Source organism: Gorilla gorilla, chromosome 1 (genome assembly GCF_029281585.2).
Source record: "Gorilla gorilla gorilla isolate KB3781 chromosome 1, NHGRI_mGorGor1-v2.1_pri, whole genome shotgun sequence".
NCBI lineage: Eukaryota > Metazoa > Chordata > Mammalia > Primates > Hominidae > Gorilla > Gorilla gorilla.
This window is the reverse complement of record NC_073224.2, coordinates 72,900,617-72,924,632: the sequence shown is the minus strand read 5'-3', so window position 1 is coordinate 72,924,632 and position 24,016 is coordinate 72,900,617. Positions and strand designations below refer to the sequence as shown.

Sequence of the window (24,016 nt, the reverse complement as noted above, 5' to 3'; positions counted from 1 at the left end):
AGTAGCTAGGCACATATCGCCACACCCAGGCTAATTTTCTAATTTTTTTTACAAACAGGGTCTCACTATATTGCCCAGGCTAGTCCTGAACTCCTGACCTCAAGCGATCCTCCCACTTCAGCCTCCCAAAGCACTGGGATTACATGCATCAGCCACCGTGCCTGGCCAAAGCACTTTTAATACTGTTTTAATGACTGATACCAAGAGCGGGTCACAAGCCATGGAAATGATGAGCATCTTCTTAGGAGGATAAATATTTTCTTTACAAACAAATGCCTATCTTTTTACATAAAATTTTGATCATTAATATCTAGTAAACAAAATGTTTGCTTTCTTGGTTTCTGTTCATTTGGACAAATTGGATCTGTGTTTTTTTGCCAGCTACCAGGCCTTTCTATATGCTACTTTCTTCTTTAAATGTTTTTTTACAAGTCAGAATTTATAAATCTGCCCTTTTGTCTGGCTGTATCCCATAATCAATCATATTGTCATTCTGCTTTCATTTCCCTTTATTTCTGAAAATAGAAGGAAACTGTCTTTTGACTAGAGAGTAGATTTCTAAACCTAGCAGGTAGGAAAATTATTTAATAATCTGGAAATCGGAGCAGAACACGAGTGCTTTCCATGGATTCCCAGTCTGTATTACCCAGTAGTTTCTCATCCAGAAGCCAGCTTCTCCTGGCTTTCCTTGAGCCCTTGGGTTAAGTCATTCATCCATCTTTCTTAGACTCTTAGACTAAATTTACTCATTTAAGAAACTATAATAATGAGAGGGATTTTGTTTCCCCCCAAAGAGAGTCTTTGGCACTAAGACGTTATTTTTTGTCTTTAGGTGTTAAGGATTTCAGTCAGTGTCAAGAGGTAAGAAGGATAATACCAGAGATAATACCAGATGTAATCAGACTTAACTTTGGGTGAAAGTAGTTGGTGTAGGGGAAAGAAAGTGAAAAGTATTTGTAGAGTGCTGAATAGCTTGTAATCTTTCAACATGCCTTAGATCTATTGTCTAACTTTCTCTTTCTTACAAAAATCCGATGAAGTCTGTAGATTCTGGGCAATTGAGTTCTGATATTCTTGGGTGTACAGATATGGAGATTGAGTACCCAATACCGTATTGCTTTGTGTTTTTAGGGAATATCCCATGATTGAAAGACAGGGCTGGTTTTATATCCTTGCTTTAATGCCTATGCTAATTGGCTGGGTAACTCTGGGTGTGACCCCTTACTTCTCCAAACCTCTGTTTCCTTAAGTGGGAATGATTCCTACACTGCAGGGTTGTTGTAAGGGTTGAGCATCTAATCCATAATGTGCACTCAGTAAATACAAGTTAGCCTTCTTTCTTCATTTACAGTTTAAGAATGGTTTTCTTAGAATTAATTTATAGCTTATGAAGAAGAAAACCTATTAAGAAAAAAAGCCAGTTTAGTGTATCTTTTTTTTTTTTTAGATGGAGTTTTGCTCTTGTTGCCCAGGTTGGAGTGCAATGGCGCGATCTCAGGTCACTGCTACCTCCGCCTCTTGGGTTCAAGCGAGTCTCCTGCCTCAGCTTCCCAAGTAGCTGGGATTACAGGCACCCGCCATCACACCCAGCTAATTTTTTTTTTTTTTGTATTTTTTTTGTATTTTTAGTAGAGATGGGGTTTCTCCATGTTGGCCAGGATGATCTTGAACTCCTGACCTCAGGTGATCCACTCACCTAGGCCTTCCAAAGTGCGGGAATACAGGCGTGAGCCACTGCGCCCGGCCTTCAGTGTATCTTTCAAAGAGGTATACTCAGGATACACGCAACTGTTTTTCACAGAACTTTGCCCTAGGTTTGATCACCTAATAACATGCTTGAAAGACACCTGGTGGGTTTATCAGTAGCCAATTCTAGCAAGCCCATGATCTAGGAATATTATACGTGCCAAAAACAGTGCTGAGGGATAGAATACTTGCCAGAGACACTGCAGCCCAGAGGTTTGTGAATCATAAAGCTACATCTTACATCTGAATTTATAAGTCCACATAGACTTTAAAGATTTCATTTTGGAGGGGAAGGGATCAAACTAAACAATGTCATTATTACCTGAATTCTGAGATCCAGGGGAGTAATAATTTTATTGTCATTTTGGATAATGGGGCTTTGGTTTTTAACATTACAATAATAGGTAATCATAACAGTGGGAACTAAATGTTCCCATAGGAATCGCCTAGGTAGGGAAAGTGCAGAAGATTCCTTAATGTGGTATACGGAGTAAGAATCAAAAATTAATGACTTGACTTTAAAGTTTGGAAACATCAGTTAGTTGCTACCCTTCCCCGTACTCTCCCTGGAGGATTGGTGAAGGAGCACTTATAAATCTCACAAGGAGATAAAGCCCCATGGAGCTGTCTGTGGGATTTATGCCATGCTGGGAAAGCTTCTGGGCTGTGGGGAAGCCTCTCCATTCATAGCAGGCTTCATTCACAGAGAATATTAGGTCACACAGAAGCTCACTACCCCCTGCTGACCTTTACAGACAGAGATTGGCTGGGCTGCACAAAAACAGAATGGACTCAAGCAAGCCAGGGCACCTGTTAACCTGTGACCTTAGTTTATGAAGACCTTGGACATTTGAGGCTCTGAATGAGAGAAAAAGGAGGGAGCTATGAATTTTGGAAGTTCACTCTGGATACTAATTTGTATGTGACAATTTGTGATCTTATTTGGCAAATGCAACAGTGACTATTTTAATTCAAACTCCTCTCCCTCCGTGCAACTCTTAAATCCTTGAACTTCTCAAAATTGCATGTGATGTATTCCTTTTATAAAGTAGGTAACGAAGTCATTGAAACTAAGTTTTTGCCCTAGGTCCGACAGTAAATTGGCTCCAATGGAAATGCAACCTGTTAATTCATAACGCCTTAGTTCAGCAGTCCCCAACCTTTTGGCACCAGGGACTGGTTTTGTGGAAGACAGTTTTTCCATGAACGGAGGTTGAGGGGTGTTCGTTTCAGGATGAAACTGTTTCACCTCAGATCATCAGGCATTAGTTAGATTCCTACAAGAAGTGTACAACCTAGGTCCCTCGCATGTGCAGTTCACAGTAGGCTTGGCGCTCCTATGAGAATCTAATGTCGCCGCTGATCTGACAGGAGGTGGAGCTCAGGCGGTAATGCTGGCTCACCTGCCACTCACCTGCTGCTGTGAGGCCCGGTTCCTAACAGGCCATGGACTGCTACTGGTCCATGGTGCAGGGGTTGGAGACCCTTGCTTTAGTTATTGGCATTCTGAGTTTCAAGCAGAAAAGTATCAGATGAAAGTGAAATTATTTTATTTGAAAAATAATTCTTAAACTTCTTAAAATCCACTTAATATTTAAATTTGCTTTCTGGGAAACTTTGGAATCCTTAAAGGATGACCAGAATGTCAGAAATGGAGATTTGTGTTAGAGAAGATAGAATCTGTTATGGATTAATGTTGGACCAGGCCTCCAGGAGTACTGCTCTTTTTCAGGAGATGAGAAACACAGCTTCCTGTTTCCTTCAGGAGGGTTCCTGGACTCTATCTAGGAAACCCTACTGAGACAGGATGGCAAAGGGGGATGGGATTTCTGTGTGATAAAACACTAGCTATTGTTTGTTATTACAGCTCCCTTTACATCTTCCTGAGGATGAAGGATATTCATCATAGAAGCCTGACCACGTGGCTTCATTCTAACAAGTGGCTTCAAGCAAGGTCAACTCTTGGGGCTCGTGTAGTTTTTTCAGAGCACATTCGTTTGTCATACACATGCCCTTCTGCCTCTCCTGCCTCCACATTTCTACTTTCTTCATAGTTCAGAGGTGTAATTCCCTTCTTCTATCAGATAAAGATCATGGTGACAACACAAATACCTTAAGTGGAACGTACACAGAAAGAAAATGTCTCAGCCAGTGTGAAGGTGTCTCTTGACACTGACACAATCTGAGAGCGACTTCTGGGCAGGGGTATGCTGATAAACTGGCCCTCCAAAATAAAAACCCTTATTTGTAGCATTGCTAATTTTCATGGCGTAAATAGTGTCACCATGGCTGAACTCACACTACCAACGTGATGCCACTGAACACAGAGGTGAGGAGTGTGCACATTTGGCTCGTGCAAGAGGTTCAAGCTGGCTCCAGCATACCGCTGTCTAAGCCTTGATATGTTTGCATAATTAGAGGGAAGGTACATATGTCAGCACATATGTGAATCTGGTGGTGAAGATTTCTTCTGGTTTCTCTGCCCAGAAATGCCGTCATAGATCAGACAATGTATGAATTTGCCACATGTGCAAGTGCCTCTTCTGGTGCTGCCCATCTTTACTCTTGGAACCCTCTTAATTTTGGTACTCATCCAGATACCATCCTTAGCCTACTACTCTTCCTATTTTAATTGATGTAATTTCTACATATTTCCATCTTAGACCCTTCTCCCAACTTTTAGATTCTAACTGCCTGTTGGACTTAACCATTGGCATGTCCCCCAGAATACCTCAAGTTCTACATTCCAAAATGGAATTCCGTACCTAACCCACGAAAATCTGACTTCCTCCCCTCAATTTTCTTTCGTATAGGTGACACCATTATCTTTCCAGCCATCCACACTAGAAATCAGGTGAAGTTTCCAGATTCTTTATTTTCCTTCATTTTATTCTCTACATCCAATTGATCAGAAGTCTTGATGATCTTCTTTTTGATTATTTGATGGGAGGGTAAATGTGTCCCTCCCATCTGCCACCTTCTCCATTCCTATTATTGTACTAGTTAAAACCCTTGCAGTTGCTTATCTGGAATATCCACAACTTTCGTACTGGTTTTTCCAACTTTAAAACTGTCCTCATCAAATCTGTCCTCCACGTTGATTTCCTTGACCATGCTTAAAACCTCATCATTGGTCTCCCATTTCAACAGGACACAGAGTCTCAGCTCCTTAGCATGCAACCTAAGTCCTCCATAATCAGGTAGTCTCCTGCTGGCTCTCCAGCCAAAGCATTCCTTCCCTCTGTCATATTGTTTATGCAGCCACACATTTTCCCCCTGTAGTGGTGGAAAGGTATGATGCCTTTCCTCACCCATCATAAGGGTCATTGGTAACTCTCCTATAACAAAAGACAGGTTAACAAGAGAAAAGCATAACAGATTTCTTTAATCAAAGTTTTATGTGACATGGGAGCCTTCAGAAATAATGGCCCAAAGACCCAGAGGAAACTTTCCATTTTTATGCTTAGAGTCAATGAAGAATGGACAGCCATGTGGAAATGTGATTCGATGAAACGGGTATGATCTAATGGTAATAGACTAAGGGGGAACCCAGCAAGGCCTGTCTGTTCAGATTCTTCCTGGCCACTCTTTGTAGTATTCTTCTTTCCCCCTGGGTGTGGGCCAGGACCCCTATGGAACGAGGGTCTTATGATCTACTATCAGACAAGGTAGGTCAGAGAATTTATGGTCAGCTTCTAAACAAAAAGGTGAGGGAGGTTAGAGCAATATTTCCAGGCTTTAAGCCTTGCTTTAGGATAAGAGGGGGTTCTAGTTTCTATTACTCACCTTGGGAAGGAGGAATCCTGGTTTCTATGATTGACTTCAAGGGAGAAAGAAGTGTAGGAGACAGGAGGGCAGGAAAAGGTCAGAGAGAGAATTTGCTTCTGAAGCTGCTTCTGAGGCCTTCCAATTCCTTTAGTTCAAAGTCCTCAGCATGTCAAAATTCCATACTTTGGGATAGCGTTTTCTTGACTTTATTAATGCTTGTTTCTCTGCCTGCTGTGCCCTCCCCAACATAGTTAACTCTCATTCATTCTGTGAAACCCAGTGCAGGCCAGGTATGGTGGCTCATGCCTGTAATGCTAGCACTTTGAGAGGCCAAGGTGGGAGAATCGCTTGAGTCCAGGAGTTTGAGACCAGCTTGAGCAATATAACAAGGCCTTGTCTCTAAAAAATAAATAAATAAATAAATAAATAAATAAATAAATTAGCTGGGGTGGTGCGTGCCTGTAGTCCCAGCTACTTTGGAGGCTGAGGTGGGAGGAATGCTTGAGCGTGGGAGGTTGAGGCTGCATTGAACCGTGATTGCACCACTGTACTGCGGCCTGGGCAATAGAGATGGACTGCATCTCTAACAAACAAACAAAACAAAACAACCCAGTGCAGACAGAACCTACTTAAGAAACCTTTTCTGACACCTCCTTTACACTGGGCCCCTCTTGGTGCTTCCTCCATGTCTTGCCTCTCTCTCCACCATTTTACTCACATTTTATTTTAATGGTTTCTTTGTGTCTGTTTCCTTCACCAGACTGAACAACTTGGTTGCCAGAACTGCATGCTATTTACCTTTATATGTCTAGTACCTTGCACAGTGCCTGGCACATAGTACCATTTAGTTAATATGTAGCTGAATAAGTAGATGAATAAATGGAAAAGACAGCCATTGTGTATGTGCTAGTAGCATAAAAATACAGGATACACAATTACATTTCAAATTCAGATAAATAACAAATAGGTTTTTTTTAGTATGCATAGATCCCAAACATGGAATGGGACATACTTATACCACATAGTATGTAATTATTCATTATTTCTCTGAAATTAAAATTTCACTGGGCATCCTGTAATTTATCTGTCAACCCTAACCTAGCAAAAAAGTGACTTCGCACCCAATATTAGGTTAGCACAAAGGTGATTGTGACAAGTTTTGGTTTAAGTTTTGTTAAGTTTGCCACTATTTTTAATGGCAAAAGCCATAATCACCTTTGCACCAACCTAATAAAAGTTCACACAAGGCAGAAGCTCATGTTGAGCTTGACATCATGGGCCCTAAAGTATTTTCTAGACTTTACCTTAACATCTCTGAGTGTCCTGTGTGTAAATAGTCACTGTAGTACTCAGGTGTATTGGCCTTGTCATGTTCTGCTGGGTGTCATTACATACATGATTTCTGCTGAGAGAATGATGCAAATTTTGTTGCATGGCAAAGAAATTTATGCAGTTGAGTAATATGGAGAGATAAGCAGAGCTTATTTGTGAGTCAGCTTGTGGGTTTTCCTATATAGGTTGAGTATCCTTAATCTTAAAACCGAAATTCAAAGTGCTCCAACATCCATGCTTATTGCAGTGTTTTGCAGTTTGGATTTTCAGAATGGGGATACTTGAATGGTAAGTATAGTGGGAATATTTCAAAATCTGAAAAATTCTGAAATCCAAACCACTTTCAGTCCCAAGAATTTGAGATAAAAGATCCTCAGCCTGTATTGTGGTGGTTTGTTGTTGCTGGATAGTGGTTGTGGGGCATATGAAAAGGAAGCATAAAACTTACTTTTGGTGTTTGGGGATGAATGTAGGGATTGGGTGTGGGTTTTAGATTTTTGGAAGGAGTTAACAGCTGGAATAGTACTCACTATTTACTTTGCTGCTCAGGCCAAGATGCCTGAGAACTGATATACTGAAGAGTGATCATGGTGTGGAGGACTCCATACTGTCTCCATTCTAATGAGGTTGTTTACTTAACACGTTCCCTGTTAAACTATCAGATGACTGAATTATTATTTTGATTGAAGGGACTTTTTTTTTTTTCAAATTAGAAACACCCAACTGGTTAACAGTTTATGTTTTAGAAGGTGAAAGAGTTTATTTTTCCATGACTGGAAACGGAATTGAAATATGGCATCTTTCATCTCTCATATGCCCTTTTTCCTCTCCGTCTCATGCCAAAATCGATAATTATGGAAATTACCTGGTAGGACACTTGGGCACAGTTTTAGGTATTTACCCCATAGGACTCAGACATGTTCTCTTAGAAAAAGCTGGATTCTAAAGGCACAAAGATCAACCAGAAAAACAAACATGAAACATTTTTGTGGTCTCAGTACCATGATCTTGTCAGTAAAGCGACGGTCTATGATTAAATCCAGATTGAGCTGTTTCCTGTTAGCGTGCTAACCCGCAGGACAGGCTCAGGCCTCCGTGTCTTGCTTTCTAAGTCTGGGTTATTAAGCACTTGTCTGACAAGGGTTCCACCCCTTTCGTCTTAAACTTTAATTCAAAGTTACTAAGATAACATAAGCAAAAACAGGTCCTAAAGTCTCTTAAAACACTTACAGACCTATTGAATCTTTTCTTGCAAAAATGAAACTTTTAACATTTTAGCTTCTCTTGTCGGGCCGTATGGCAGAGTATTTTTTTTGTGTTTCCCCTCTGTACAGTTTCATTTCAAAATAATTTCAGTGGTAAGCAGATCATTTTAAGTTTTTGTTTCATAAGAAATGTACTCTATTTGAATGTTGGCAAATTAGAAGTCATCAGATCTTTCCCCTGCCATAATAAGCAGATATTAGGATATTTAGCAGATCTACAGAAAATGACATTAAGCAAATTCTCTGATAACTTAACATGCATTGTTATTTTTTGTGAGAATGATTGTAGGCACAAGAGCAATTCTATACTTATTTTATGATATTGTCATTGATGTTCACTTTGAAAATTATTTTTTAAATCTAAATTTTCAAAATATTTTATTAGTCTTCTGTTAGGTCATATGTGGTTCTTCCTAATGCACAGATGCAAACCCTGAGGAACAAATACTGTTAAAGGGACTTACGGGAATCATGTATGCATATTGAAATTTTTTCCGAGTAAGAAAGTACTGAAAGAGAGGGGCTGGGTTAATGAGAAACATAATTCCATTCCCAAGGGAGAACCCTGGCTTTCTGCCAAATCTCTGCTTTCTGGCAGGAAATGGGACCCACTTCATCAGGTCCTTTGACAAGCATTTTTCTCTGTTTGAATTTTGGGACACGTCAATACTTGGTGAGAAAATAGTTCTTTTAAATAATCATCACTTTTGATAAGAAAGATTTAGAATTAAAGTAGAGTTTCCATTGTAAATAAAATAAGAATCGTCAAATTTCAACATTGTTTGGTAAGGGAACACTGATATTATCACAAGGCGAGGAAGCTTGATTTAAATCAGAGTTTGACTATCCCTAACCACTGAGAAGCCATTCCTTTTGTTGTTGTTAATATTTGACATTGAAGTATATTTTCATGTTTTTTTTTGTTTGTTTGCTTTTGAGATGGAGTCTTGCTCTGTTGCCCAGGCTGGAGTGCAGTGGCACAATCTCCAGCCCACTGCAACCTCTGCTTCCCGGGTTCAAGTGATTCTCCTGCCTCAGCTTCCTGAGTAGCTGAGACTACAGGCACACACATTACACGTGGCTGATTTTGTATTTTTAGTAGAGTTGGGGTTTCACTATGTTGGCCAGGCTGTTCTCGAACTCCTGACCTCAGGTGATCCACCCACCTTGGCCTCCCGAAGTGCTGGGATTACAGGCGTGAGCCACCGCTCCCACCCTGAAGTATATTTTCTAACTGCTACTTTTGAATATCACGCAGGCTGACAATTATTTTGGCCAGGTCTTTTGAAGTGACAAGGTACAAAACACAAAACATCCTTACATTTTTGTATTAATAAAGAGATCAAAGGAATACACATTTGAAAATAAAAATTAACATTATATTTTATAATGTTTTGATTTTTCTTTTTTTAAATGAAAAGTGGTAAATATGAGTTAAGTTTTAAATGCATTACAGTAATTTAATAAGCCAAAATTTTTCAAAGTATGTGCATTCTGAAGTTCTGCAAGATGCTCTGAGACTAAAGAGAAATCCATTTGGAAATGCCGTATACCATACCCCTCTCTTGGAGTTGAATAACACCGTTGGCATGTGAGAAATTCTGCAGTAAAGAGATATCATTGACTTTGTTGAACTCTATAGTTCCCAAACTTGACCACAGGAGTTTTTTTTGGAACTAGTGTTTTACGGCACACACTTCAAGCAACAGTGAACCAAATAATTAATAACATGCAGAATTCTAAACCATGTATCTTTTTCACTTATTGTTTCTGATAAAGTTAATTGGAACTTCTGGGGAACAGATGGGTACTACAAGGTTTGTTCTAAAACTACATATAGAGTGATAAAGAACAGCTATTAGACCCTGATCTGAGTCAACAGTCTTAAGAGGCCTAAAGAAACGTTTGCTATTTTGCCTGAACCAGATCCCTCTCCCTAGAAAACTTTCAAAAATTAAATAAAGAGATAAAGCCATCTACCACATAAGCTGGAGTCTTAATTTTAATTCCTGTTAGCGGTTTGACATGATGACATTAAGCTATTCTAACCCCCTTCTGAAAGCAGTTGCCACCACTCTGGTCTTTCTGAAAGCAATCCATCTGTTAGTTTCCTTCCAATAGTTTGATTTCTGACAGGCCAGGTGAAGGAAAAGCAAACATGCTACTTAGTAAGCACAGTATCATCATTAGAGATCCACTTCTTTCTTATTTGTGTCTCTTCTTTAATTTTCACATGTGACTATTTCAATTTAGGAATCTGACATAAAACAATTCAACTTGCGATTCAGATAAACCGCCTGGCGATTGTTCGCATCACTTAGGATTATTTTTGCTTTAGAAATAGACCTCCTCTCTTTAGAGCAGTTTCCTTAGTGCCTATGAAGGATGAGTTAAACTTTCAAAATTGCATCTCTGTATAATTTGTTAGGCACAGATTTACTGCAGAATGTAAGGCACACCAATATTTTTCTTCATTTTAATTCTCTTCCCTTATACTCAAATTTTAAGCTGTGAAGATTTTATTACCAATGAATTTTTATGTATTATGGTTTATATCTACCAAGGTACAATTATATCTACCAATATTCATTTACAGTTTCATTTTCATGTGCTAGCTGCTTCTCGTGAGTAAATGTCTTCTTTTAGACTTTGCAAGTTTCCAGAAGGCAGGGTCATACACCCACCCACCCTTTTCATCACTCCCCAGAGCTTAACCCAGTGGTGCTTGGTACAACCATTTTCTCAGTCAGCTCTGTTGATTGCTGATGATATTGAATCAAAATGCACATTGCCGTCTGTGGACTGAAGAAAGTCAGATCATGATTCCATCTCCATAGATTTCCACAGAGAATATACTCCAACCATGGCCAGTTTTTCAAGCTATCAACATGATGTCAACTGGCTCACACAAATTCTTAAAATTTAACAATCCTCTCTCCAAAACCAGTATGACTCAGCTCCAGCACTCCACCATAGGAGCTGTCTTTAGGAATGAGTTTGCAAAAATTTTTTCCCCATTCTCTAGGTTGCCTGTTCACTCATAGTTCAACCATTGTGGAAGACAGTGTGGCGATTCCTCAAGGATCTAGAACCAGAAACACCCTTTGTCCCAACAATCCCATTACCGGGTATATACCCAAAGGATTATAAATCATTCTACTATAAAGACACATGCACACGTGTGTTTATTGCAGCACTGTTCACAATAGCAAAGACTTGGAACCAACCCAAATGCCCATCAGTGATAGACTGGATAAAGAAAATGAGGCACATATACACCATGGAATACTGTGCAGCCATAAAAAAGGATGAGTTCATGTCCTTTGGAGGGACATGGATGAAGCTGGAAACCATCATTCTCAGCAAACTAACAGAAGAACAGAAAACCAAACACCGCATGTTCTCACTCATAAGTGGGAGTTGAACAATGAGGACATATGGACACAGAAAGGGGAACGTCACACATGGGGGCCTGTCGGGGGTGGGGTGAAAGACTAGGGGAGGGATAGCCTTAGGAGAAATACCTAATATAGATGATGGGTTGATGGGTGCAACAAACCACCATGGCATGTGTATATCTATGTAACAAACCTGCATATGTATCCCAGAACTTAAAGTATAATTAAAAAAAAAAAAAGAATAAAAAACTCCAACAACAACAACAACAAAAAAGAATGAGTTTGTCCAGGTGCAGTGGCTCACGCCTGTAATCACAACACTTTTGGAGGCTGAGGCGGGCATATCACCTGAGGTCAGGAGTTCAAGACCAGCCTGGCCAACATGGTGAAAACCTGTCTCTACTAAAAATGCAAAAATTAGTTGGGCGTGGTGATGGGTGCCTGTAATCCCAGCTACTCGGGAGGCTGAGGCAGGAGAATTACTTGACCCCAGGAGGTGGAGGTTGCAGTGAGCCAAGATCGCGTCACTGCACTCCAGCCTGGGCGACAAAGCGAGACTCCATCTCAAAAAAAAGAATGAGTTTGAAAACTTTCCATGGAACAAAACAAAGGGAATGCTTGCTAAACCTGATCCTGGTATCATTAAAAATGTGCTTGGTAAAATTATATCAGCAAACTAGTTCTTGATAGGGGAGTAAGTAGAAGCAAATGTAACCATTATGAAGTAATACCTCTACTTCTAGAAAGGTAGGAAACACGCATACCTCCACCACCACCACCCTACCACACTAAACTCATAGGAGAGAGCATTGCCTTATATGACGTATAGAGAAATTAAATAAGAGTGAGGGTAAGCTGCATGCAGTGGCTCACACCTATAATCCCAGCATTTTGGGAGGCCAAGGCGAGAGGGTTGCTTGAACCCGGGAGTTTGAGACCAGTCTGGATAACATAGCGAGACCCTATCTCTACCAAAAACAAAAATACAAAAATGAGCAGAGCATGGTTGCCTGAGCCTGTAGTCCCAGCTACTTGGGAGGCTGAGTCAGGAGGATCACTCGAGCCCAGGAGCTCCAAGCTGCAGTGAGCTGTGATCACACCACTGCTCTCCAGCCTGGGTAACAAAAGGGATAAATAAATAAGAATGAGAGGAAACATAACAGGCTATGGCCTTCAACTATTTCAATGCTTCCAATTTTACTTTAGGGAGTCATTTCTCCTTATGGTAATTGTTAATTTATTATACAGGTTGAAGGGGACCAGCTGCCTCCAGGACACACAGTCAGTCAATATGAAACCTGTAAGATCAGGACCATAAAAGCTGGCACCTTGGAGAAGCTTGTGGAGAACCTGCTGACAGCTTTTGGGGACAATGACTTTACCTATATCAGCATCTTTCTTTCAACGTACAGAGGCTTTGCCTCCACTAAAGAAGTGCTGGAACTACTGCTGGACAGGTAAGAATGTAAAGGAGCTTTTGAGTTGAAAGAAATGTAGGCTGATTATGGAGTGAAGCACGAGGTTCTGAATCACCTGCACTTGGTATTCGGAGAGAGATACATGAGGAAAGATTAACGGGAAGGGATGACCTTTGGCACAAATGAAAAGAAGATCATTCAGGAGCCACTTATGGTCTGTTGCTGGGGAAAAATATCTCCTAAAAGATTTATAAAAGAGTTGAGAGTGAATACCTTAAATCTAGATTCAGTTGCTTTATGGATTTACTATTTGCCACCCTAAATTTCTCCATATTTTAATAATTTTATATTATTCAGTAAATAATCAGTTGACCAAGAATTTTACTGGGATGTTGTGGGGATGAAATGTGCTAATATGTGTGAAGTGTGGAGCTCATTCTTAGATCCACAGGAAGCAGCTTAGGAATGGTGGCAATGATGATGCGATGATGATGATAACTATTAGCAGTCAGCATGTATTGGCTGTTTTACGGATCTGCACATAAATATCCTTGATCTGTATTTTTAAGCTACATATTACATAGAGCAGTATACATTGATATTTACACACTGTTAAACTTTAGATTTTCCTCTTTATTTCTGTTTTATTTAGAATTAAACTTGGTCTTTTAGAAAATATCATTAAATCAATGTGATACTGGGAGGAAGAAAGCTGTCAGCCAAACAATTGTTTTAGAATCAGGAGAATCCTCATCTAAATCCTTATATTCTGAGGTTTCCTGCAAAAGGAAGGAAATGAGATACGGCTTTCTGTTGGGCTTGTTGAGTATTGATGTTTGTTAACTAAATTTTTTTATTTTGAAAGTAATCTGTGCTCGTGCTAAAAATTCTTACACTGTGGAAGAGTATGCAAAATATTAAAGTTTGTTCATATTGCTGCCTTTTCCCCAAATAACATTTATGAGATTTAAAAATATTAGTAGTAAGAAGAAAATTAAATAGACCATCAACTAGGCAAATAACACATATTAACATTTTAAAAATAGAGGTAATCCATGTATATGGTGAAAAGTTCCATCAGCCCAGATAATTATAAAAATAAAAAGTAAAATATTTTTTTCCCCAAGCTCCAATCCCATTCCCCCCAGGAAATCACTGTAAACCATCCTTTTGTATTTTTCCCACACTTTTGGGTGTATAGAAAGTATGTATGTATATATACACACATTTATGTACTGTATGTCATATATATGATATGTTTATATATTTATCATATGACACATATACTTACCTATGATACAGATAGCATCACAATACATAGTTTGTTCTGCAATTTTCATTTAAAAAAATTTTTTTTCTGTTTTTAGAGATAGGATCTTGTTCTGTTGTCCAGACTGGACTGGAGTGCAGTCACACAATCATAACTCACTGCATCCTCAAACTCCGGGGCTCAAGAGATCAGCCTCAGCCTCCTGAGTTGCTATGATGACAGGTGCATGCCACCACGCCTGGCCAATTTTCAATTTTTACTTATCTGCATATCTTGGAAATTTTTTACTCATTAAGTGAATTAGTATATATAAAAGGCTTAGAACAGTGGCTGGCATATTGAAAGCTCAAAAAATGTAATTCTTATTTCAAAATCAGCACGTGTAGATGAATCTATCATAATCTTTTCAATAGCTTTATAATATTTATTGAATGGGTTATTATATGGACAGACATTTAAGTTCTCTCCAGTTTTTAATTTTTTTTTGTTATTGTTGTTGAGATGGCATCTCGCTCTGTCTCCAGGCTGGAGTGCAGTGGCGTGATCTCGGCTCACTGCAACCTCCGCCTCTTGGGTTCAAGCAATTCTCCTGCCTCAGCCTCCTGGGTAGGTGGGATTACAGGTGCATGCCACCACACCCAGCTAATTTTTGTATTTTTAGTAAAGTCAGGGCTTTACCGTGTTGGCCAGGATGATCTCGATCTCTTGACCTCATGATCTGCCGCCTCAGCCTCCCAAAGTGCTGGGATTAGACTCGTGAGCCGCTGCGCCCGGCAAATTTGTTTTTTAAACTTTGTAAACAGTACTGCAAGGAGCATTTTTGAATATATATCTTTGGAATAGTTGTTTGAGAATTCTATAGGATAATGTCATAGAAGAGTCACTAATGGGTCAAAGTATATCAGCATTTAAAGATTTGAAAGATAACTGCCAGATTGCACCAATGACATTCCTGTCCACAGAAAATGGGAATGCCTATTTCCTCATTTTCCCCACACTCTTGCCAACCGTGGATATTTTCTCTCTACCTTTGAAACTGTCTTTGCCATGACCTGACCACTGACAAATGATAGCTTGTTGTTTTTGAATTTATGCTTCTTACATTTATGAGTGAGGTTTAGCGTCTTTTAAAATTCTTATTGGCTGTTTGTGTTTTCTTTTCTGTGAACTGCCTTTTCATATCCTTTTGCCTATTTTTCTTTTGGACTCTTTTCATCTAATTATTGATTATCTAATTATAATTCTGCATATTAAGGGAATTAGTTTGTTGCTTATCATATGTTAGAAATATTTTCCTAATTTTTCAATTCGTTTTAAAAGTTATTAAAAATTTTTATAAAGACATTAACATTTTTTGTGTAGTCATATCTATTAGTCTTAAGAAATACCTTTAATAATCAAGTTATATTCCAATATAAGTAAGGTTATTGACAATAGTGGGTTTTCCCTCAAAGTAGTTTACTCGTAAGATGCATATAGAGTAAGATTATTTGGATCAATGGTTATTAATATGTTAATCTTCAAGAACATTCACAGAATGTCTGTTCTTTGTCATACATTGATCTGGTTATGATACTTTGAGCTGCAGCACAGATAGGAAGTTCTGTAGCTTTTTTCATAGCAGTGCTTGACAAAATAAGCCTGGAATATAAACTTGGATTGGTGAGGCATTTCTTTATATAGGCAGGATCTTATGTAATAGATCATACCTGTAAGTAGAAATTGAAAAATTATATGAATTTTATCTTTTTGGTATTTCATGTTTATAAAAAAATGCAGTATGCTGTTGGCAGGCAGTATGAATTGACTGTTCAAAATGTTAAAAAACTCCTACGAGTTTACTTTGGAATTGGTAACCTCTTCTATTTATGGGGTGACTATTGATAATAGGCCACAGATGTCCACAGTCAATAAAGGAGTGCACGTAAATTCCAGCTGTTCATCCTAAATAGAGGACATATACACACAGGAACTGGAGTGTTTAGTCTATGACTCATGTACATCCAGCTTTTGATATTTTTTAAATCTTTTCTTTGTTCTATTATAGAGGATAGATATTTTTGCTTTTTAAAACACTAACTGGATGACTGACTAACACTGAAAATGAATCAAACTGCATTTAATTCAAGCTGTCATGTAAGATATAACTGGAGAGTTAGGATTTATTTTGTACCATTTGGATGGGCCAAGGCTTGGCCTTGAATTTAATCTCATAAACAGATCCTTTGCTTGCTTCTGAAATGAATGGAATTGACAAGTACTCAATGCCTACACAATACCCAGCTTCTGCAAGACACCATGCAGATGGAACTCAGAAATATGAGACTTGTTTCATGCCTTGAGATAGTTTAGAGGTAGACTTACTATGAAGCCACTGGTACTTAACCTCCAGGGGCGCTCACTTGGAATGCCCTCTGCATAATTTTATATTCATGATTTTGTATTCTTTTTCTTTGAGAGGATCCCTCAGATTACATATGGCTTCAAATTACATATCCATAAGACCTGGATCCACCCATCAGTACTTAATATTTTACTGCAAAAGATAACATATTAAGGCTTGCATTTCTGAAACAAGTAGATAACTGCTTGAGATGGTATTAGATGAAGTTCTAACATGTTCTGCAGATGAAACAAGATATAAAAGTTCAGAGAAATAAATCTCATTTATTTAGATTATTCTGCAGAAATTGGGATTTGTTCAAATAAGTACAAACCTCAACATGAGTATTTCTTCCTTGCTTCATTTCCTACTCACACTTAGATCTTGAGCCAGGCTTCAGTCTTGATTAAATTTAACCAAAATGCACATTCTGTGAAACAGTGGGTTCTTAAATTGGTTGTTGAGACTTTTAATGTCTATAATTAAGAGGAAGCAATTATGTTGTATAAACCTGCCTATTCTGAAGATGAGCATTTGAAATATTATTTTGTCAGTAGATTGTGGTAGACTTGTTTATGGGTCTCTGACATAATTTTAAAAATAATTTCTTTTGGTTTCTTAATAGTAGTTTGCTTATCTGTTGTGAAATTAACACTGAGAAGCTATTACAGCATGTGCTAATCATACAATAATCAGTCAAGAATAGATTGAAGACAGATACTGCAGTATTTATTTCCCACCAGAGAAGCTTATTTGATGTCAAGCTTTGATTTCCCTTAAGACTTCTAATAATGTGGGTTTTCTCATATGGAACTATTTGCTTTCTGGGATTTATTTTTTATCTTTTGACAGTTTTTTATTCTGCTATAATATGAGCCTTTTGTGATTGGCCAGTAGACAGTGGTTTGAATTCACGTATAGCTAATTCCATGTGTTAGCTTTACCCCTTACTTGGGGTGAATCATTTCCCAAGGACCCCTGTTTCCTGTGCTTCTCAACATGGCTCAGAGTCCACATTGGCCTACTTTTAACCCAAGAGAAAGTTCTTGAATTCTGGGCCAGCAGTTTGTGTTGGGGCTTTGAGATTTTCTTTTATCTAACTTCAAACATACACTCACTCAGTTAAAAATCTGGCCAGGCGTGGTGGCTCACATCTTTAATCCCAGCACTTTGGGAGGCTGAGGCAGGTGGATCACCTGAGGTCAGGAGTTTGAGACCAACCTGGTCAACATGGTGAAACCCCGTCCCTACTAAAAATATAAAAATTAGCTGGTATGGTGGCAGGCATCTATAGTCCTAGCTACTCGGGAGGCTGAGGCGGGAGAATCGCTTGAACCTGGGAGGCAGAAGTTGCAGTGAGCTGAAATTGCACCAGCCTGGGCGACACAGTAAGACTTGGTCTCAAAAAAAAATCATCTGTTCTCTCCACCATACCATTTTAAACATAAGGGTGTTAGATACTACTGAATATGCCCAACCTCAAATGTAGGGAGAAACCTACTTTAATTAGTGACCTTCAGTGAGAGCCATGAAATGTTGGCACAAGTATCTAGAGTTTTCTTCAGATAGCTGTCACAATAGCTCCCTTTTGGGCCATTTCTTGAACATTCTCTCTTTCTGTGTTATGCACTCTAATATCAGAATTAAGCAGAATGAGCTGAGTGCAGTGGCTCACGCTTGTAATCCCAGCACTTTGGGAGGCCGAGGTGGTCGGTTCACTTGAGGCCAGGAGTTTGAGACCATCCTGGCCAACAAGGCAAAACCCCGTCTCTACTAAAAATACAAAAGTTAGCTGGGCGTGGTGGTGCATGCCTGTAGCCCTAGGGAGTGTGAGGCAGGAGGATAACTTGAGCCTGGGAAGCGGAGGTTGCAGTGAGCTGAGATTGTGCCACTGCAATCCAGCCTGGGTAACAAAGCGAGACCCTGTCTAAAAGAAAAAAAAAAGTAAGCAGAATGCCAACAAGAACCAGAGTAGGGGTTAACTAGGTCTCCAGAAACCTTTGCCAAGCTGATGGCACTCAGGTCACACTGTGGAAAGCACTGAGTTATAATAGTCTGAATTACTCCCTTAATTTCAAATGAATTCTCCCAGTGGGGAACATTCGGGGTTTTTAAAGGTTGGAGCCATTTGTAAACACTATGCTTTAAGATTATCTGACTTAAATTTGCTTGCCTATGGTGCAGAGAAGAGACTAATTCAGTAGGTCTTTGAACTTATTTCTTCTTCCCATGTTTGCTTGCCATGTGTTTTCACAGGCTTTATCTCATTTAGTTCACTTATTTTTACCCCTATGTTTACAGATTAGACAATTGTGGCTCAGAAACATTCAATCAGTAAGTAGCAGAGCTAGAATTAAAACCTACTCCTTTCTGACTTGGAAGCTCTTTCCAAGTGTACAATATCACCTTCCTTGATTTGTTAATATCACCTTTAAAGGAACCCTTTTTTGGGAATCCTTTTTAGCCATCCTTTTCACTACTACCTCAAGTGATTTTCCCTGGAAACTGTATTTCCCAAGGGCTCCTCCCTTCACACAGTTGTGAGCAGTTCACTTGAGCATCAGTGCTGTTATTTGTCTACTCAAGCAATATTTATCAGCTCTTTAATGTGTACTATATACTGTACAAGATGCTGTGTGTATAATGGTGGACAAACCTGCCTTCTTCATGCTGAATGTCTAGTGGGAAAGAGTAACATTAAACAAATCAGTGTGCAAATACATTTATATAATTAAAATTGATAGACCACTGGGAGATAAAAGGTTCTATAACACAGAGTTATAAAGGATATTTTGGAGAGCTGTACCCAAATAAAACTGAATGTTGGCCAGGATCTTAGGTGATCACTTAGATCATGGGCCATAAAGGTAATTGCTCTGTCTGTGTGTTTGGAGTGTTTCTGTGTACTGAATGGGCCTGGCCAAATCCCTGACCTCGATCAGCTTTTCCTGAAGGGTCAGGGATAGCAAATGAGAGAGCACGGGTGGATTTAAGTAAGTATAGTACCACCGTGGGAACAGAAACCTTAAATCCATTCTTTATGTCGCCTGGAATAACATTTTCATATGCAAAACCTGACATACCAATAACCAGCAAAACGGAGCTGCCTTTGTTAGTGCAACCAGTTCCTCCACAGTGTAGAGAGGAGTTGATCAGATATAAAGCTTGAAAATTTTCATTTATTTCCAAGGATTTTGTCATAGATGTCAAACAGACTTTTCAGAATTTTAGGATACATTATGGGAAAAGCAATTTTTCCTGTCTTTTTTTTAGCCATGAGATTCAGATTTAAGGCATATAGTATAATGGTTAAGAACATGGGCTTAGGAGTCAGAAATTTGAATTTTATTCCAGTTTTGCACTCCTTACTTGCTCTGCAGTATTGGACAGTGCATTTATCTTACTAGCTTCAGTTTTCCTCATCTATAAAATAACAAAAATAGCACCTAATTTATAGAGTTATTATAAAGTTTGAACATGATAATATAGGTAAATTTCGTAGTATAGTGGCTGAAAAATATTAAGTGCTTAAGAGATTACTATTACCTTGTTTTCTTTCTTCAAGGCATTTATTATTATTTGAAATTACCTTATTTATCTTGCTTATTTCATGACTGTCTTTCCCACTCAGAGACCATGTTAGTCTTGTTCATTGCTCTACCCTCAAAATGGTGCCTGCAGTAGGTGCTTAGGAACTATTTGTCTAACAAATAAATAATGGTTATCATTATTCATGCCTGTTCCAAGCAGGTGCTTTGGAAGGTCCAGCAGTGAACATTGCCCAGCCTCTGCCCATGTTTAGTGGGAGAGACAAATAAGTCTATAGACTCGTGTCATCACTGTCAAGGCCATGAGGCTGAATGTGCATTTTTAATGAAAACTTTTTCCCCCCGGGAGCTGGTAGTTGTAAACCTTCTATAAAAAGCCCATTGCACAAATCCATTCAGTTCTCAAATGCTTTCGTTGCATGAGAAGCTGGTAAGTGTTTTTGAGATGCGTACAATATGTTCCAATTTGCTTTTTGTTAAACCTCACTTAAAAATAATTGAATTTTTTATTTAGTGCTAGAATTACACTAGGCACTTGCCAAATATTCCTAGATTCATGTTGGCATGCAGTGTTCATGTTCCTGTACTTCCTTTTCTTTCAGTAAGAGGCAAGGTTTCTAATATCTTTCCTCTTCCAGGTCCAAGGAAAGGAAGTTGTCAACAGAGAGCACTGGGAAACATACTGGAAACTGAACCCGCACGAAGGGTCTCAGAGCATCTTCATGTGACTTATGGTCCCAGTGTCGCCTCTAGGGTCACCAGCATCTAGAAGTGACACTGAGACCATAACTCACCTGTAGGTGCTGGTCTCTTATAGCATTAACACTCACATTAAATCTTGTTACTATGAAACTCATAATTTGATTTTTTTCTAAACTTTTTGTTCTGAGTTATTTATTAATGGTTAACTTCCATCACTTACGTAGGAAATTTTTCAAAATAATTCCATACCATTCTCGTCATTAATTTTAGTAACCTCCTACAGGGCCAAATCGAAATTAGCAGAGAGGGTCACTCATTAAGTCTTTTGTGCCTCCCCCCAACCCACCCATGCATGAAACAGTTGAGATTTAGTGGTTGGTGGCTCCAGGAAGCACATCCCATTTATTTAGTAGAAAAGCTTTCAGGAAATCTTAACATTGCTTTGCTTCCTTTCTAGCTTAACATACAATCATATTGAATATCCTGACTAGGGTGAGAATTTCTTAGTAAATGAAGGCTGCTATTTAAGATTTTTGTTAGAACAGATGAGTTTAAATAGATTTTCTCTAGGTCTGGGTGTTGATGACTTCCTAGGCAAAAAAACCCAAAAAAACTTGGATGGGTTACACACACATACACGTACACACACATATATATAACAGAACATATATATATATGTTCTGTTATGTATATGACCTTGTCTACTAGTTTCCATTTGGCTCTGTGGGGGGTTACTAAAATTAATGAAGAGAATATGGAATTATTTTGAAAAATTTCCTATATAAGTGATAGAAGTTAAACATTAATAAATAACTCTTAGAACAAACAAAAAGTTTAGAAAAATGTCAAATTATGAGTTTATGTTCTGTTCAGGACATCATGCCCTGTTCAGTTTTGGTCCACACACTCAGCTCCAGGAAGCATGGCTGGAGCCAGAATGTGACCAGCATTGTTATTATTTCTCCCTGTAAATATATATATATTTATATATATATATATATATGTTAAAGTGTTTTTTAAAAAAAAGGTAGATTGCTGAAAGATAAATTGGACTTAGATCTTATTTCCTGCAACTATGAGAAACATGACACTATTGGTTGGTAGAAGAGAAAAGAGGATTATAAGAAGGGGGTGAAAATCTTTGGGTATGAAAATGGTTATAATACAGAAAAGAGCATTAACAACTTTGATAGGGGATGCTTTTCATAAAAGGTCTCAGGCTCTTGCTGGCTCACACTTTATCAGGTGGAGAGAAACAGTTTAGCTCAGAAAACAATAGAAGGTATAACATTTATAATAATTTACATATCCAAAGATGTCCACATCCTCATCCCTGAAACCTGGGAATATGTTAGGTTATATGCAAAGGGGAATTGAGGTTGCAGATGGAATTAAGGTTACTAATCAGCTGACTATAAAATAAGGAGATTATCTTGGATTATCTGAGTGAGCCCAGAGTAATCACAAGGGTCCTTAAAAATGTAAAAGATGGAGGCAGAAGACAGAGAAAGAGATACAAGGATGGAAACGGGATCAGATAGATGCTATGTTGCTGGCTTTGAAGATGGAGGAAGGGGGCCTTGAGCCAAAGAATGCAGGCAGCCTCTTGAAGCTAGAAAAGGGGATTGAACAGATTCTCTTCTAGAACCTCTAGAAAGGAACACAGCCCTGACAACACCTTGATTTTAACCCATTGAGACCCTTGTTGGACTTCTGACTTACAGAACTATAAAATAGTAAATTTGTATTGTTATAAGCCACTAAGTTCGTAATAATTTATTCCAGCAACACAGATAAGAAACAAGGAATTCTTGTCAGGGAGATTGACTCTGAAAAATCTAGTGGCCATAGGCTCAAGGATGTTGAAGGTCGGTGTCCACCCTCACCTTTGTTCTGTTCAGGACATCATGCCCTGTTCAGTTTCGTTCCACACACTCAGCTCCAGGAAGCATGGCCGGAGCCAGAATGTGATGGGCATTGTTATTATTTTCTCCCTGTAACTATGCCAGTTACTTTGGATTAACCAGAAAAATTTAATCTGGTACTGTTTGAGAATTATATCCAACCATAATTACCTGAGGGAAAATGGAAATAAGTTCTCTTCCCTGCTGGGTTGGTGGCCTTTGGTAAATATTTACTTTTGCCAAATGGACCCAACTGTCACCTGCCAACACTATGGGAATTCTGGATAGGAACATGTGGCGACTGTAGAGCCTTAGCTTGTGGGACGACAGTGATGGTTTTGTTAAAGTAGACACTGAGGGGATGCTGTCAAAGACTTTGCCTCAGATCATAACCAGGCTAGCTTTCTTTTCTTGAAATGGGATTTATAAGACCTAAGAGATAAAAATGTTTCCATGAAGTAGCTTGTTTTTTTAATTTCACTTGGCAAAGGGAGGAAAGGACATGCAATTATCCTTTTTTTGAAAAGAATATAAAATTGCCCAGCAGGTTTTTTTTTTTTTTTAAAGTGTGCTTAACATTTGTAAACTACAAAACAAAACTGACAAGAAACTGAAATGTAATGGGTGGTAACTGAGTTAGTAACTGGACATTCAGACATTCAGCTTTGATCATTTAAAGCAGTGGTTTTGACCATTTTTCAGCAGTTGGTGGGAGTGATTGATCACAAACCCCTGTAAGAATGTACTAAAAACTATGGACCTTCTCTTTAGAAAAAAGAGAATGTCACAATTTTTTTCATAAAATTTAGGGACTTCCCAGACTTCTGTAAATTCATCTAGAGACCCTGGGTTATGATCCCCTAGGCAAAGTGTCCCTAGCGTGGTGACAGGGGATACGTAGGCAGCCATTATGAATGAGAGGTGGGCACTGATCCTAGCTTTATTATAACTGGAGCACAGATCTTAAGTGTGGCTCTGAAAAGTAAACCAATCAAATTAACTAAAATTACGCTTCATGGTTCATTCAGGTAAATTTAATGGTTTTAGAAAGTATCTTGGGACATCTAAAAGGGGAAGATACTGGTGGTTTTGAGTTAATTTTGTTTTTCATATCGCTATTCTCTTATCTGAAAATTTTTTTTACATTTATTTTTTGTGAACTTAGCCCTTGATAATGCTGTCAGGCCCCTAGTCCTGGGAACACAATTCTTTTGCCTTTGGCCTCTACTAAAGCTAACAGTAAGCACCCATTTAGATAAATTGATATTATGTTGAGTTTTTG

At 38.7% G+C, this 24,016-nt stretch overlaps 1 protein-coding gene across 5 annotated transcripts in view; it reads left to right on the top strand.

Annotated features, from left to right (window-relative positions):
- RGL1 (ral guanine nucleotide dissociation stimulator like 1) overlaps positions 1-24,016 on the top strand; it is a 292,061-nt gene that overhangs the window by 198,325 nt on the left and 69,720 nt on the right. For all 5 annotated transcript variants that reach the window (XM_004028034.5, XM_004028033.5, XM_055367315.2 and 2 more), the window contains one exon: positions 12,758-12,966. In XM_004028034.5, coding sequence (XP_004028083.1) covers positions 12,758-12,966 — 209 coding nt within the window. The remainder of the gene's footprint in view (positions 1-12,757; positions 12,967-24,016) is intronic.